Source organism: Hakea prostrata, chromosome 3 (assembly GCF_041222555.1).
Source record: "Hakea prostrata isolate BN-2017 chromosome 3, UWA_Hpros_2, whole genome shotgun sequence".
NCBI classification, from domain to species: domain Eukaryota; kingdom Viridiplantae; phylum Streptophyta; class Magnoliopsida; order Proteales; family Proteaceae; genus Hakea; species Hakea prostrata.
In genome coordinates, this window is record NC_142602.1 from 29,205,030 (window position 1) to 29,223,056 (window position 18,027).

Consider the following 18,027-nt stretch of genomic DNA (forward strand, 5'->3'; position numbering starts at 1 on the left):
ACACACAGACTTGAAAGTTGGGAAATATTGGGGTGAAATGGGAGTAGATTACTGGGATGCTGCCACTTGGAAGAAGGAGTTTGAAACATATGAGGTGAGGGTTGCTGTTCTTAGTTTCTTTCTTTCTTTTTTGGCTAAAATTTTATTCTGAATGTCATACATGGTAATGGTCGTCTCATTGATGGTTTTATTGGTTCTGTTTGTTCAAGTTGTATAATGTGGTCGGAAGGCTTAAGCTTTTGCCTATTATCTACTGCCAGAGATCAGTCAAACTCAAGAATAAGTTCAAATTACATTATGACATATATGTTACCAATTTGAGAGGTTGGTAGAATCCTCAATAGATTAGGGGAGATGTGGTTAATTCTCCACTTCTCCACTTCTCCACTGATCTCTCTTGAAACAAATCTTAAATTTATCCTTTTCCTCCTTGAAACAAATCTTGTTTTTTGTACTGTAATTGGGATACTATTATCCTACTTTAGTTCATATTTAGTTTTAATATTTTTCTAATAATCTGTTATTGTTTATTTTATGATGCTGTTTCTGCATGTTATCTGTTCCTCATTTGATATTTTCTTCATTATATATGAGAACTTTTCTATATCTTGCAGTTGTTTGTGATGACACCTCAGATCCTTCTTGATGCCTTGAGGCATAGCTTTTTGAAAATAGAGATGATAAAGCTGTTAATTTTCGATGAATGCCATAACGCAAGGGGAAAAAGCCCGTATGCTTGTATTATGATGGTAAGTCGAGTACAACATCCTTTCATTCACATGTCAAAATTATGTTATCTTTCATTAACAGCTGCTGCTGGCAAATTTTTGTGTTTAGATAGCAGCTTTCTTGTTTTCCTAAGGAAGGAACTAATAACAGGTGAAAAGTTTGCAATTAAGGCCAAACAAAGGAATAAAATTAGTGTATGACAGTTTTAGTGCAGCAAAATATATTGATGTTTGCAGTCTTTTAACCCTGGGTCCCTTTTGCTCACAGTTGTTGCTGCAAGTTGGCAAAATACTTCTGTAACAATCAAACCAGGTTGCACGTCCACCTTTTTTCTTTTCGGGCTAATGAGGTTGTCCAGGCTTCAGCCCGACTAATTCCCCTGTGTGCCAGGTCCGGTCATTTAAGGATTTAATGATAAACCATTAAATCCAAGGTGAGTGGCCTCAAGTAGCTAAGGGATTTGAAAAATAGGTTCCTTTTGATTTAGACCAGTGCCCTTGCCAGCCCCTCTAACACCTTGAAGTTAAACCCCATATACTAAAAACAACAAATTCATGGGAAAAACATTTAGAAGGTGTAGAAGAGCTTCTACTAGAATCCTTCATGCAATGTTTCTCTCCATGGTACTTGCATTTAATTGCATTACGAACATGACGGTCAGCAGGGCGAATAGGTGCATATATAGGTTGAAGTCCTGAGCCTGAGTAGAAAGCTGATCGCATAAGAACACAGGGCTGAAGCCTATCAGCCTGCTGACTCTCCTGAAGTTGGACGTGCGCATAACTTTGCTCTGGAGAGGGGAACAAATCTTGACTAAGCACATGTGATCATACTCCACATTTGGACAGTCTAAAGAATCATTGACCCCGATCTTGTATTTGTGCTTCTCGAGGTTAACAACATCAGTAGAATTATATGGTGGACTGTGTCTCATAGAAGTCAAGTTCCTGCCACAAGTTGTATAGATTTGAGTACTATGAGGGGGGTTGGCTCATGCTAAGTGGTGCTATTGACAAGTGTGTTCATAAACATTGGCCTCATTGCTCACTCAAGGGTAATTTTTCTTCATAGCTTCCAAATCTTCTCAGTGGAAGATGGTAACCATAGACAATGTATGGCTGCATGGAGTTGATAAGAAACACCATAAGGGCATCATTAGAGAGTCACTTCTTGAAGTGGGCACCAACTGTCATTGGCTCGCAATCATACCCAACAAATCCCAGAAATGAAAACAAAATAAGAGGGAAACCATAATAGATAGTTTCTCCCATCTAGTCTAATAGAGGTAGAAGGAAATGCGGACATAGATCAAGAACTCAAGCATGAGCTGAATCTTGGCCCTTCAAAATAGCGAGATATAATTATCATTTTTTACTTGGGGGGGGGGGGTATGATGTCATTTAGGGCTGAAACTTCCCATCCAGCCTATTTTCGGCTTTGAACATATTGGTGCCTTAAAATTTACTAAAAGCAAGTGTAGATTAGAGTTCCATTTTGGACTCCAAGTTGAAAATTGCTGCCCTGAAGTAGGAGCTGAAAATGCCCTATTTTATACATTGTATACTTTAGGATTTCAATAGTTATAATCAGCCTACAGACTGGAAGAAAATTCAGAAAGAAGAGAAGAATAAAAGAACGAGAAGGTGAGAAAGGGCGATGAGGGAGAGAGCTCACTTGTATGAGATTCTCGTTGTTATGCTTTATTTATAGATTACAAAATTACTCTTAGTTTGGAAATAACTAAAGTACAACCAAAAGTAAATCTAACTATGCATAGGTTACATAGGATCTTCCAAACTGTCAAAAAGGAAACTATCCTTGGGAGATCACTTGTCAACCAAGCAGCTAGGAAAATAGAAAGAGAAGTGTACTAGGAAACTTTTGAGCTGCACATGGCCAAGATTATCCACGATATCTTGGCTACTCTAAGATGCAATCCAACACTCCCCCTCACTCTAGGGTGTTCAAATCAAGTGCTCCAGTTTGGAATAACAAGAAAATATAAAAAAAACTTCATCAGTATTGAGGATTAGTAGCATCAAAATGATGTCAATAGACACAAAAAGAACTTTGTCCAGGAAATAATCAACAGAAACTTCCGTAAACAATCGTCATGTTGCATGAACTATCCAACAATGAGAATAACATGCAGTAGTGAAGATGAACCATATCTATGAGTATATCAATAACAATAATTGGGGCATCATCCAAGTATCCAAGTAATGCTAGTAGTAAGGAGGAATCTCCAACAAAGAAGGTAAAATGTGTAGCTCAAATGTCCACACAAGTGCTCTTTGCAAGATGCCAAGTAGTATGAAGTAGGTAGTAATTTTGCTCAGCCAAAGGTAGAGTAGAGCCTCAAACAAAGGTCGCTAAAAGTCAAATATAGGTTACCATGAACTATATAGATAGGTGAATGATAGTATAGGTTACTATGGATATGTGGGTAGGTAAGGCAGACCAAGTAGGTAGGTAAAAAGGTAGTTAGGGGCTTAGGGCTGGTCATACAAATTGCCTCCTTAAATGCCATCCGTGCCTTCTTCCGCTGCCCTCTCCTTTTTTTTTTTTTTTTTTTTTTTTTTTTTTTTCTGCTTTTGCTGTAGCAATATCCAAAGGTAACTTAGTGCATGCCTTCACACCCACCTGACATCATCATCGTGTGATAATAATTAAATCATGTTTTTTTATTTGCAACCATCATTGAGATATGCAGCATGGTATATCTGTCCTATCACTTCTCTCAACCCCTCTCCTGCCTCTCCCTTGTCTCCTTCCCTTCATCTTCCCTATCTTTTGTCACCTCCTTATTGTTGCACAAAGAAATAAGTCGTGGCCATCAATTGAGAAACATTAAACTAAGATTGCTAAAACAACTATGTAGGAACATGTTAATTTTCCAAGAACCCTTACTATTTTTTGTACAAATAATTTTCAGAATTTTATCCATTTAAATATTGTCCTAGCAAATTAATCACAGAATTGAAACCTTATATGCACTTCTATTGTTGTATCATAATTCATAACTTTCCTTCATTTTCTAAACAGGGTAGGAATATTTTTCTTATTATTATTTTCTTGAAATTTTTAAAATGTTTTTAAAAATTTGGAAATAAAGTGAACTAAGTACTGGATGGAAATAACTGTAGATTGGTTAACAGTGCATTAAAGTCAAACTTTTTAACAGAAAAAAAAATTATGAATAGGAAACAGATTCAACTCTTTGTGGTCATAGGTGTAGCCTCCTCAGTGCCTGACAGGCTAACATATAAAAATTATACCGCCATACAACTACAATTTACCTTACTTGTTTCTTGGAGAGGGGATAGTAACTTTATTTGAGATGGTTTAGTTTAGCCGAATCTTCTACAATATCCAGTAAGATCATGTCATATTGATGTGGCAACCTCTGGTATCGAGTAATAAATTAATAATAGAGCAAATAGTCTAGAACCAAACTTCCCCCCCTTCTCTGTTGACTTGACTCAAGTTGCTGTCTTTTTATAGTGTAAATGAAAAGTTATGATTTCATCTAGATGTATGTAAGTACAAAATTTCTGGTTGGTGATACTCTTAAGTTAACGCAGGTGTAATGTTTTGTTCATAATTTGGTCTCTTGAGATATTCAAGTTAGTGCAATTTTCGTGTTTCCGTCATAAGTTGGTCTCAGGGAGCTCAATTGATGTAAACCAGGTCTAGGCTTAGGGGTATTTTGGTAAATTCCATAGACTTAGGGTTTGCCCAGGAAGTTCCAGCAAAAGGGGAAGGATTTAGGGTGGTTTAGGGCCTGCTGAGACTGATAACCAGATCTGAATTCTATTGCAAACAGAATTTCAGATTTTGAAATTTGAACTCAACAGTCAAACTAGGGTTTCAGCTAGGGTGGGAGAAGGTTTTTCCTTGCTGGTTCTGCTGGCCAGAACTAACTCTATTGCTCCCCTTTCAACTAGATTGAGTTCCAATTGATCAGACTTCTGGAAAATTAAAACTTCCACAGAATTTAAAGGTTGAAGATTAAGTGCAGGTTTCTCTAAGGGTAGGGTTGTAGGGCTGTTGGAAGAAAATAACGGTAGGGATGGCTCCTAGGGTTTATGTGACTCTAATGGGAGTGAGGCTTGAAAGGGGCTGGGAATGAAGGATTGCTAATGGGAATGGGATAAGGCTGCTGGGACGAAAAGGGGGAAAGGGAAAGGCCACGAATGCTAAGGGAAAGGGTTAGGGTTAACTGGAATTGAAGGGGAAGGGGCAGGGGTCAGTTGTGATGGGGTGGGATAGTTTCCTAGGTCAAAAAAGAGGGGAGGGGGCTGGGGATGCTATGGTTGCTTGGGGAGGGCTTCTAGGGTTTGCGCAAGAGAGCGGGAAGGGTAGGAAGGCTATTGTACTTACTTGGAAATTGGGAATGCTTGCTGGAATGGTTGCTTGGATGCTTTGATGATCTCTTGAGAGCTGTTGAATTGAAAAAAAGATAATGAAGAACTTGAATGCTTTTTATTGATCCAAGCCTACCCACATAGGAGACCCTAATCCTCAAACCATCAATTCATTAATTCATCCAGAACCAAAGATAACAATGCATGAAGAGGCTAATTACAACCCAAAATAATAGACTGTGATTTAGGGATGTAAATGGATCAAATTCAGCTAAAATATGGTAATATCCGAATCCGATTATTAAACACATTATCCGAATTTGAAACTGTTGGATAAGTATATTTGTAACCGAATTCGAATTTGTTTAGTTAATCGGATTTTTGGATAATATCTGATCGAATTCAAAGTAATCGGATGGATAAAAATATCCGAATGTAGTTCGAATATCCAACATCTAATTAAAGTAATTATTGGTAGTTTAATGTAATTAGTTACTATTAATGAATATTAATGATGGGATAATGATGTGTTCCCCAAAATTAAACTTTAATCGGATATGGATATTAGATATAGATAGTATCCTTCAAATATCTAATCAAATCGGATAATATCCGACTTAAAATTGGCATATCCGAATTTGAAAAAGTAAAATTCGGATGCTCTTAAATAGATACGAATACGAATTGAATTTTGATTTTTGACTATCTGTTTACATCCCTACTGTGATTTCAACTGGGATATCCTTACTGATAGGATCCCATTACATATTGGATTGGACTATTATAGTGTTATCCAATACTTCTAATAGATAAGGAATCTTGTCTTAAACTACTAAATAGGACTCATTCAAAAAAAACTTTAAAATCAAATTGAACTCGTTAAACAAATCCAAACCTTACTCAAATTAACAATGTGGACTCCATGAGAAATTTGGAAAATACTAAAAATAAATTTGGAAATAAAAAAAGGGTTAAACTGCCCTAAATACCCCTCTAAAGGGGATTGGCCAGCTTAGGGTGGCTTCTTGGAGCCATCTTGGGGGCCTGACTTAGACTTTCGGCCAGGGGTCCTTGTGTTCACATCATCAAGTTTTCTTAAATTTCACCAAGATCTAGGCAAGTTTCAAAACTATGCTCCAATGGTTCATTGATGAGAGAAAAAGGACTCAGAAGTCAGGGTTGGTTGTAGTTCTAGTTCTAGGTTTGGGTTTACTTTTTTCAGTTTTTCGTCTCTTTTTAAATCTTTGTCTTCACAACTTTATTACCCCATCAATGCCTTCCATGTGATAAAAGAACAATATAAACTTATTGCATGGTACAACTTCTGATCAAGCCCTCTAGTATTCTAGGGGAATGTTCAGGATCTCGCTCTCAAAGGCAAGATTGCCCTTGAGAAAAGCAAGATCTTGCTCAAGATCTAGTATTTTTTTCCTGGACCAACTTGAGTTAACTCAAGGGCCCATCTTAGAGGGGTTTTAATGGTCAGTTTGGGCTCAAAGTTGGTATTTAGCCTTTTTAGGCATTCAAAACACAATGATGACCTTAGAATTGCGAAAAAACTACCCTAAGTATGAGTTGTAACTCGACCCTAAGTTTGAAACTAAAAGGCTATAGGAATGACATGCAATGTAATAAAAAATGAAATATCAAACCATGAGGACATATAAATGAAAAGAAAGTGATAAGATAAATCAAATAACTTAAATACCAATATAATTCCATCCATATGAGTACAGTAGAACAGCTCACTCTCGACCCTCGAGAATAAAATAATACAATCATTATAAGTTCAATATAAATCATAAGTTCATAATAGAAGTGTTAGGTATGGCTCATGCTTCATGTTACTGTTGCCAATGACCTTCCTCCCGACACCCTGGACCATTAGCGGCCTTATATGACTTTGGGCCTCGAGATTTCCTTTGCAGTTTGGGCTTGGGACCATGAATAGCTACTGTATCTTAGGGAGATTGTTTGCAAGAGGAGGTGGCAATCCAACAAAAAATGAACTTGGGAAGTTGTCGCAGAGAGAAGGCGAGACAAGTCGAGATCTTGATCTATCTCACTTGAATTTTGGTTTTTAAAAGAAGGGGTGGAAAGAGATCTTGGGTCGAACCAAGATCTAAGTCAAGATTGTGTATTTTGTGGGACTCGGTGGCGATCTCATCTTGAGCCTTCAAAAAGGCACGATCTCAAGTGAGATCTTGAACCTTGTTCTAAGGTTCCAAACAAGAGGTACAATGGAGAAAGTTGTTGCCAGTAGACTCTCGAACAAGATACCAAATTCCAATTTAAAGTAATGGAAGATATCAAGAGAAGAAAAGATGAGACGAGAGGAGGAAGAGATGAGAATATGTAGTTGTGCCAAGGGTGAGAATTAATACCTCTCACAACATTGTCTTGCTTATAGTATAGGCACTTATATACCAACATAAGGTTGCCTGTGCATGCTAGCTATGTTTTAATTCATAACAATTTGGGTAGTTAAATTTGTTGATCAGAAAGGCTAAAGAAATCCATACCAGACCACTGAATAATTAATATTTGAAACTTGTGATTCATATGAAATTTCATTTGTTCTGAAAATACTCAGTGGACTTCCTCTTTCTAAAGTCTATTGATCCTTTTTTCATTGTATTAATTATAACTATTATCCGCTTTGAAATATGACTGGTTCTTAATATGTGGATTTACCTGAAATTGTGGTTGCATGGTCGATGAATGTGTTATGCAGGAGTTCTATCACAAGGAACTACATTCTGGTGCTACTCAACTTCCTAGGATATTTGGCATGACTGCTTCTCCTATAAAGCCAAAAGGTAGGAACATCTTGTGGCTAGTTTGCTTTATTGTTTTCCTGGTTTTTATTATTTATATTTTGGTTGTGGCAGTTTGGACTTGAGATTTAGCTTAAGCATCAGATTATGGGTGCTAAAATTGAGGGTTGGAGAGCCTTGATTTGCAATTTTTTCTTCTTTCCTACTTTTTTTTTTTTTTTTTTGGGGGGGGTGGGGGGGGGGGGTGGGGTGAGGGTTGGGTTTTTACCCTCACAGTTGAAGTAAATCAGATATGGCCTCAATAATATTCTTTGAACCATTAATTGTTGTCTTTTAGCTACCTAGGTAAAATTGGTATGATGGGTTATATGTTCAAAGTTCAGTCTTGGGTGTTGCTATGTGAAACTTTCTTCATTCTACCCTTTCTTTTTAGCCTCTGAATTTTCTTACTGAATATGAAATCCCTAACCTTGGACTTCAACTAAGGCTTGTTAAGGTTGGTAAGCAGCTCCCAATCATCACCACTACATTAATTATTCTTGTGAAGCTCTCACTACCTTTTCTTGTGCGCATGTGTGCATACTTGTATTCTTTTGGTGTAGCCCCAGCATTGGAATGCATCTTTGGAAGTCAAATTCTGGAGTTGGAGAGTCTTATGAATTCTAAGGTTGTGTAATTCTACTTTTTTTTATTAGCTGGCTAACTACATTTATACTACATATTTGTACTCATGTTGAGTGGATGCCCTACTAAATTTCTTATGGCAAAATATGCACCTACTTGTATCAAACTATTTCCAGTTAGTTGTACACAGACTTATCAAATTAGACATTAAACTTAGAGGGCTCATATGGAATGTAGCAGCATTGTGAGCTTCAGCATTAGAGGGATTAAAAGTTGGAATTGCATTGTTAACTAGTTGCTTTGTATTGTATTGTTCATTATTTACCTCTTACCTCCCTAGGGAGGTGTTTATAATTTTCTTTTATATTATTAATGTAAGTAATACATGTGTGGAGAAGAACTCACCTCTTTAACACACATCGTAATACCACTACTTCTTCACTGGTTGTAAAACCTTCTTCCCACATCTCTTCTCTTGAGTCCTTTATTCTTTTGCAACCTTTAGATGTCATCTAGAGGACCTACTACTAGATGGAAACTAGGAAACTAACAGATGCTAAATGAGTTCTTTAACTCTAGAATCTTTACATACTAGAAAAAACAACTTTGTATCCAACCTAACTCCAACAGAATGTAGGACCTGCTTGCTGTATAATAAAATTTACTACTTGAATACGTAATTGAATTTAATCAACTAGAGTATTCTGTGAGAAGAGGGAGGGCTATGGTACAATGGTAAGGTTGCTACACTGTTACCAAGTGATTCAGTTTGGGTATGGAGACAGCCTCTTTGCAATTGCAGGGATAAAGCCAGCAATGTTCAACATTGATATCAATATCCTATCTGAAAGGTGTTTCTAGGAGATGTATCATACCAAATCGTATTTTAAGAGACTCATGTTACACTGAAGAAACACAGTTAAGTGTTCAGGATACATGCTAATTATAGTTTTGAAGCACAAAACACCTTATATGTAAAGAAGAGAAAAAGTTCCATGAGACAAGTGTATTCAATTGATAATGTATAAAATGTGAAGTTTTTTGCTTGGTCTAATACAAATAAATTTGTTTGATCTGGGGAAGATTTAGGGTGTCGAGTGTGCAACATCACAAACCTAATGATGTCACTGACTCACTATGCCCACATGTGTAGGACTGAGCTCTAGGTAAAGGGGATGTTACAGGATCAAGAAGCTAGAGTCCATTTTTCCTCACATCCACTACCGATGATCTTCTTTGTCACCAAATCCTGGAAAATACTATCAGATGAACCAAAGTACCACAAGAACAAAATTACCATTACAATTCATGGATTTTGTTTGGTGATTGACTGATAAGATGTCTCTCTTAAACTTGGGAACATGAAGAACAGAGTCAATATGCATGACAGAGGTAAGATGGAAACCACCTTACAAAAAAAATTGTAGAAATGGAGCCATCAACAATCCTAACTTTCCCCCTAGGAGAGCAGATAGAGTTGAAGTCATTGCACTGAGATATGCCTGATTGCCTGTTACATGTACAATGGCTTTGCACTCAGTTATCCACAAAAGGGACGTTGAAAAGCAAATGTAGAGTCCTATTAAGGTGGAAGCTGAAGAACCTGAAGCTGTTGGTGTAGAAAAAGAGCTAGCCAGATACTCTCCAACCTCATTCATTCTAGTATGTGCTTTACCTTCCCATGTCTTGCTGCCATTCACGCTAGGGACAGCTGTACAGTATCCGGCATCTCTCTGTAGTTCTCACAGTTGTCACAGCTGAATTGATCCTTGTCATTCACTAAGGATGGTCCTTGCCTTCTTCCTCCAGCTTTGAACATAGCATAGGAACACATAGAAAGTAGAGATGATTCCTAAACTAAGGGGGACCAATACCCAAAAAGTTCTTCCTCATACCCTGGAATTCCCACAAGTCACTAGTCATAAAAAAATTGAAGAAAGTTAATCACATATTAATGATTTACATTCGTTCAGTGATAATGTGTACGTCCTAAATAATGTAACTCATCAACCAAGATCAACTAAACTCTCCATGCAAAGCATTTTGAGCCAAAAATAGGGCAAAAACACAAAGCTGGAAGTACCTGACTGCTTGGAAGAGGATCACCCGATGAGTTGTTTTCCATTAACTCAGCTCTTCAGTAACCAAGGCCTTGGGGGTCGAAAGCCACCCTTGGATGACTCTAGCGAGCCCAGCTCCTTTCTCACCATGCTGCTCACTGTACCTTTAGAACAGTAGAAAATGAGCCCTACCCCATCTTCATTATTCACCTGAACAGTGTCTTGAACAGTATTTTGAATTCCTATCGGTTCATATATCTCCTTTTGATATTTATCATCCTATTCCAAGTGTATCTCATGGTTCTTGGAACCGTTTTATGCTTCAGGTTCTAAAGAAAGAGAAATAGAAGTAGAGTACCAGTAGGATGGTACTCATGCCTTCAGTCTTCGACTGTGTTAGAATGTAGGGAATGCAAAACAACGAGAACTAAAGAGGGAAGATGGGAGTAGCAGGAGGAAGGAGAAAATGAGAACAGAAAAGCAAGAGAGAGGATGACAGAATGTTGAGTTGGAGAGTGTTCTCTTTCACACTGATTACTTCTTCATTAAATTATATGACTCCCTTAGTCCCTTGGGAGGTGAGAAGTAAAAAAAAGGGATAAATATGATGTAAAACCATGAGCAAATAATCTAGTTCTTACTTCCTAAGTACCCGCAATACCTAATCCTAATACTTTCTATATTATGTAAGTGCTCTCCCCTACATTCCTAGAAGGGCCCAAGGTAGTGGGTACAATGTAAGTTGGCATCTTGTTACTTCGGATCTTTTCAGCTCCAATGGAGCTTGTGACCTAATCAGATCTCCTGGTCACCGATCTCCTTCGCGCTAAAATGTTGAACCACATTCCCAGCCACTACTCAAAGTATGGAGTGCCCTATCAAGTGCCTCCTGGTCACCGATCTCATTTATCTCATTGTTTGGAGGGATTAAAGAAAAAGGTAAGTGATCTGTTTGAGATAATGAGATCTTTATTAAAAGTAAAAATTAAAAATTAAAAAGGCTAAAGACAAGCATTAATTTTTGTCCTCATCTTTGGATATTATAATATCACGCTAAGGTTTTAACTTTGTGTTTTCCTTGGATGTAGCAAACAACCTAATCTTCTGTACTTGACATGAGAAGAGAAATTACTTTTTGAGTTTGGCATTTCTGAAGTTCAATCCAGATCTTTTTCTGTTATTAATTTTGAATGGAGCACTTGAATCTGATCTTATTGCAGATCTATGCTGATGTTGTAAATACATAGGACTTACTAACTGGCTGAGGCAACTACAAAATAGATGAAGGTTATCATGGGAATGTCAAAACCACATGTTGATGTGACTGATTTATTGATGCTGTCAATTTGCAGATGTTAGCCATGCTTTTGTTCATTTGTGCCATGAATTTGGGTAATGGGTCCCTCTAATATGGGCAGGAGTTAGAACCACATGACCTAAGTTTTCTTAGTAGTGGTGTTAAGAGATGTGAATAAAATTAGTCGTACCTCCTAGACCTGGTTTCAATAGGATTTTGGAGTTGCATTATTTATCTTATCTAACCACAGGGCCATATCATATTTTAGGCCCAAATTCAGCCCACAGACATGCAACACCAAGAGCTGGCTGAATCTGACCAGGGGTATTTGGTCATTTTACCCTTTCTTTTGGTGCCCCAGTAGGGCTAGTTGGATGTAGAATGCTGTTAGGAGTCTATATCTATTTTTATTTTTGAGTTTGGTTTTGTTTTGGTCAAGTTATTGAAGAGTCTCAGTCTAGTTAGGAGTCCCGGTTAAGTAGGGATTCCCTTAGCTAGAATCCACTCCTTACAAGGATCCTAGGTCTACTATCATTCCTTGATGAGTTATGATAGAGTCCTTGTCTAACAGTCCCAGTTGGGATCCAATTTCCAAGTAGGATTCCTTCTGGAAGTTGGGTTCTTATTTACAAGTTCTGTTTGCTAAGGATCTCTTACTTAGGAGTCCTTTCTAGTTTTGAAAGTTAAGTCTAGTTGTAACAGGAAATTCCAATGCAAATTGGATTCGATAAGTTGAGCTCAGGTTGGTTTTCTTTTTCTGTGTCCTAGTTTAATTTTCCTTCAATGTAAGGCTATAAATATAGCCATCCGCTTATGTAACAAATGAAGAAAAAACAAGCATTGAAGGAAGACTTGGATTTAGTGGGAGAGAGCCCCACAACCCATGTTGTGAGTGACCTTCAATTCTCTGCAAGAAGACCTTCAATTTTCTGCAATTGTCCAACAGCCTCTTCTTCCACAAGTAAGTCATTCCCAACCCATATCCCAATCCCATTCCCTTCCTCTAACCCTAGACTAGCATCTTCTCACCTCCCCATATCCTCTCTCTCTCTCTCTCTCTGTTTTTATATTAATTTTCTGAAGTTCTTCTGGAATTTTCGGACTTTTTCCTAGAACTTAAATTCAAGGTCAGATCTATGGCAATCTAACCTTTAGATCTGTCCCAAACTTTTGGGACATCATTCTGATAACCCTAGTAACCTTCCCTCCTAAATTCACCCCTGCTGGACCAAACCTTAACCATAACCAAGAGTCCTAATCCAAGTAGGAAACATAGTTTGAACCATTGCCTTGAGGGATTAATTCAGAGATTATAAAATAACGGAATCAGAATTATGTTTAGCCTACAATCATCCCATACCTAACCCTAGAAGCCTGAAAACATACAAACCCTGACTTGTTTGAATTCCCCTAGAAGTCTGAAAACATGAAAACCCTAACTTGTTAGAATTTGCAATTACATCTCTGTTAAAGCATGTAATTTTACGTTAATTCCAGCCTCAGACTTAACCTGGCTGCGCCCTAAAACCCTTTTCTCTATTAACCATAGACTACCCTAGACCTAACCCTAAGACTTGGGCTTCAAATTGGCCTATCTGTAAGGTGTGTGTTGTAAAAAACAGCTGCTGTCCAATGAGATTTCAACCCAGACAGCAAGGGTTTAAACCGTAATTTGCTGCTTGTTCTATTTGAGAGGATCCTGAAGGCTGGTCAGACTTGGGCTACATCAATATCCCTTACCAAGGCTCATATAAAATATGTCAATGCCTTTCTTTGTGCTTTTCCTACATTAGTTGGCTATTGTTAGGAGATCTAATTTTGTTTATTTCAACTACAAAATCTGGTTTCGGATTTTTTCTTTGGGTAATAATTAACCAAAATCCCAATGGGGAAGAAGAAAATGTACAAGAGGGAAAGAAAAAGGGGGGGGGGGGGGAAGAAGTCTAGTAGAAACATCAAAGCAAATGGCTCTCCAAATCAAGTCTCGAGTTTTGGAGTTGGAGGTCCATCTTCTAAGGTTTGGCTCCCACCATAAGAGATCAAGGCATTGAACACCAATATACTTACCACATCACAAGTAGAAGTGCTAGCAAAGTGTCTTGGAAACCAAACCCATTCCTTGGAGAACCCAAAGGAGTATCCGGAGCTGGACAAATGGTGATAATTTCTTTCACCCATGAGTAGTGAGAGGAGAGAGAGGAGAAGAAGAGGTGGTCAACATCTTTTGGGCTGTTCTAACATAGGACGAAGTCGATGTTGATATTTAGGTGGCCGTGGATAGGCGAAGACAGGATGTGGAGATAGTTGTGGTTCTGATGGAAATCGACCACCGTGATTAGTGAGTGAGCCAAGAGTGAGGGGAAAGCCAAGTAGGAGATAGGAAAGGTACTAAGGGAGAAGCTCGTGAGTTGTAAAGGTGGCTTTGGCTGTGCGAGAGACACCCACCAAGAAAAAGAGAGATCTCTATAGATTGACATGAAGACTAGAGAGGGAATTGAAGAGGCCAAGGAGGAGAGGATAGAGGACATAGATGAACGGGAGGCTTTGTAGAAGAACATATGATCTTCAGCAAAGGCAAGATCAAGATGGGAAAGTTTTAGAGTTTTGCACTTGGGATGGGGTAGTGAGGTGCTGGTCAGTATTGGATAGGATGATTTTAGTGAGAGCTTCTAGGGAAAGAGAGAAGAGGAAAGGGGGAGAGGGGACAACGTCGGCAGAAACCCACCTAGTAGGGGAAGAAGCTAGCAAAGAGCCATTAGTGATAACAAAGAAGTGGGGAGAAGTGATATAGGCTTCTATCCAACAGACAAGGGGAGGAGGTACCCCATAAAGACTAGGACATCAAGGATGATATCACAATGAATGGAATCGAATGCTTTGTAGAGATCAAGTTTTAGGAAGGTCAAAAGGGAGTGCGAGGAGAGGTCATCTTGACACAAAGGAAAATGTTGTTAGTGATACTCCTACCTACAATGAAGGCAAATTAGTTTTTAAAAATGAGGGAGGGAATGACAAGTCGAATTTTGGTGGCAAGGATTTTGACAATGAACTTGTGCGGGGAGATTGTATTGGGAAATGGGCCAAAAATCGAAGAGGGAGGAGGAATTGGGCTTCTTTGGGATGAGCCGAGAGGAAGGTTTGGGTTACGAGATGAAAGTTGAGAGGGGTTAAAGAGGAAGCTACAGACCTCATTGATGAGGTTGTCTTGTAGAACTCTTGGAGGCTCAAAACAAACCCATACCGTAACCATCTGGTCCAGGAACTTAATCGGGCTTGTGGAGTTAATGGCAACAAGAATTTCAGCATTCGAGGAAATGGCTAGGAGGGTATCTGATGTGAACATGGATCTAGGATTAAGTATATTGGGATAATGATCTAGAAGATCTATGCTCACTCCAGGATCCTCTTTCCTGAAAATCAGCAGTCCTTTAAGGCTGAAATACCCTTCGGTGGAGGGTTTTAGGACAAATTCTAGGGATGCAAGGGATAGGCTAGGGTTACAGTAGGTTCGCCAGGCTTAGGGGTTTGGGGTTTTATGTTTTCAATCGTTAAACCTTGCTACTCTTGTAATTTCAGTATTATAATTTTGAGTTAGGGTTTGAGAATTGAGGTTTGAAGATTTCTAGGGTTAGGGTTTCTATTATGAAGCTAAGTTGCTGATTTTTAGGTTTTAGTTGTGCGAGGGGGCTGGATTTTGGGATTGAAGGTACGAACTGGGTGTAGGGTTCAATTCTAAGAGGAGAAGGTTTAGGTTAAGAGGATAGGGTCCTATAGGTCTTCAATTCCTTGCTGCACTTCTGAATTTTAGTTTTCTGCAATTTTCAGAAGGAAAGAAGAAGAAAAAGTGAGGGGAATGGGTGGGATGATAGTCTAGGGTTTGGGCAGGGTATGGAACTAGGTAATGGGATGGGGAAGGGCTCTTAGTGCTGTCAGAGGGTTGGATGGGGCTGGAGATGTCTTACAGTGGAGGGGAAGGGGTTGGGGTTGCAGAAGATCAGGGCTAAGGGGTAGGGAGGGTTTCGGGTGGGAGAGAAGAGGGGGGAAATCGGGCCTGGGGGGGGGGGGAAGGGGCTGGTACTTACTTGAAATTGAAATAGGGCTGCTTAACTTGAAGAAGAATGCTGGGACTTGAGAGAAACTGCAGAAAAGCTCTATTTCAAGGCTGTTGCAAGTCCCTCCATGGAAACCCATGATTTCTCTCTCTTGCTCCTTCAGTGTCAGCTTTATTACATTAATCATAAGCTGCCTTTTACAATCCAGAGAGGCTTATTTATAGCCTTTAAGAAGGACCTCACAATAGGACTCAACTTTAGAAAGGAAACAAATTAGGACTCTAACTTGTAATTCAAGTTAAACTGAAACTCCTAACTGACTAGGTCTTTGACTCACCCAGGGAACCTTCATAACTTACTCCAAATGAATCCAATTTGAATGCTAAGAGTAGATGTAGATTTCTTGCAAGGAGTAGGACAACTCTAGTGGACAAACTCAGGGCTCTTGATTAACTTTCAAAATAAAGGCTCAAATTCAAAAATTAAAAAAAAAAAAAAAAAGATCTGGGCTCCCACAAAAATAATGGACCCAATTATACCCTATCTTAGACTCAATGAAAATTTGCAAAAAAAATACCCCAGGTGGTACTAGGGGCCACAGGGTTTTAGGGAGCAACCCTCGGCCCTATTTTGCCCCTGAATGTGGTTAACATCATTATCAAGGAGGGAGGAGGGAATATTTTTTTTTATCAGATTAGGGGGAGGGGAGGAGGGAGGAGGGAGTCATAAGAGAAGGCAAGAAGGCGAGCACCTCCCTCTTGATACCTTCAACATCTCAAGTCCATACACCATTAGCGTAGAGGAGGGTTGGGATGTAGTTGTAGTTGTGTCAAGCTTTGAGGGAGCGGTGGAAGAAAGAGGAATTTGAGTCCCGCAGCTTAAGCCATTTGATTCTCAACTTCTTACGGAGAAAACTTTCCTCTGGTTTACGGTTATTCTGTCGACATAATTTTTGTTTGATCTGATCAACTTTTCTGAATCTTGGAGGAACCTGCTTTGTCTCCCCCAGAATTGCTTATGATCATTTTTATCTATGTGCTTCACCTTAATTAAGCATCCTAACTTAATTGTGCATTGTTTCTTATTAGATTTGAAATCTAAAGCCGAAATCAAGGCTGATCTGCTGAGTTATAACTTAACTCTTGATTTTCCTTCAAGGAAGCACGCACGCAAATACCATCATTATTTTGTCACTGGTTTTATGACTGTCTTTTATAAACAAATGTGTAAATGTCTTTTATATTTCTGGATTTCAGCATTTGCAGTCCCTGAAAGAATGGCATCTCGATGATTGTTTTGAAGTTTCTCTGTCAAAGAAGATATCAACATTTTTGTATTGTTTAATCCAGTTAGGTGTTTGGTTAGCCTTAAAGGTGTAGAATTTTATTGTATGGCTTGTTGGGCTATAATTCTCTTATTCACACAGGTATTTTCTTTTTGTGTCTCATATTTTCTGTTCTTCAAAATGTAGGCTTCCGAAACTTTTTCACGTACTGAAATAGATAATTTCCCCTGGCTGCGAGGAAAGAATGTTATTGATAACAGGATTGTGAAAGATTTTAATCGAGATGTATTACAGTTGTTCTTGACATACATTCCAAGTAATTTCATACTTTCTGGGCTTCTTCTTTTCTTATTCCTTATTTCATTAGTTTTGTTCTTTGTTTCCCTGAAGATCCAGTGGATTTAGTTTTCCTCCTCGTTGACCCTTCCATGCAAAAGAACAATGTTGTTTGAAGTAATCTGTCCCTTCATTGTGTAGGTGCAGGATGGACTATTGGAGGTAATATTGCACAAAATATAGATGCTGGCCTTTTAACTCCGAAGGTTGATCGTCTCATTGATTCTCTTTTGGAATACAGGTTCTTGATGACTTTTAATCTCTTCATTTGTGAAATTTGTTTATTCTCAACAATAATGTTTCTGAGATTCGGTTCTCACAAAGGTTTGGTCCTCCTCCCCCTTCCACCAATCCTCTCCTAATGGGATCATTTGGTAACCCACCTCTTTTCTGTTCCTCTTAGTCTTGGAACCACTCCTTGGTCCCCCTTGGTTTGGTTCAAAGTCGTATCCCTCTTCACACCCGCACCTTGGAGAACCCTGAACCACTATCTCCCTACC

The 18,027-nt window shown here is 38.7% G+C and overlaps 1 protein-coding gene across 2 annotated transcripts in view; it reads left to right on the top strand.

The window, feature by feature from the left end:
- The first annotated feature begins 7 nt into the window (after positions 1-7).
- LOC149022020 (endoribonuclease Dicer homolog 2-like) overlaps positions 8-18,027 on the top strand; it is a 63,191-nt gene continuing 45,171 nt past the window's right edge. For both annotated transcript variants that reach the window (XM_089150219.1, XM_089150218.1), the window contains exons 1-6: positions 8-94; positions 615-749; positions 7,831-7,915; positions 8,476-8,540; positions 17,378-17,507; positions 17,669-17,768. In XM_089150219.1, coding sequence (XP_089006345.1) covers positions 38-94; positions 615-749; positions 7,831-7,915; positions 8,476-8,540; positions 17,378-17,507; positions 17,669-17,768 — 572 coding nt within the window. In that variant the 5' untranslated portion in view covers positions 8-37. The remainder of the gene's footprint in view (positions 95-614; positions 750-7,830; positions 7,916-8,475; positions 8,541-17,377; positions 17,508-17,668; positions 17,769-18,027) is intronic.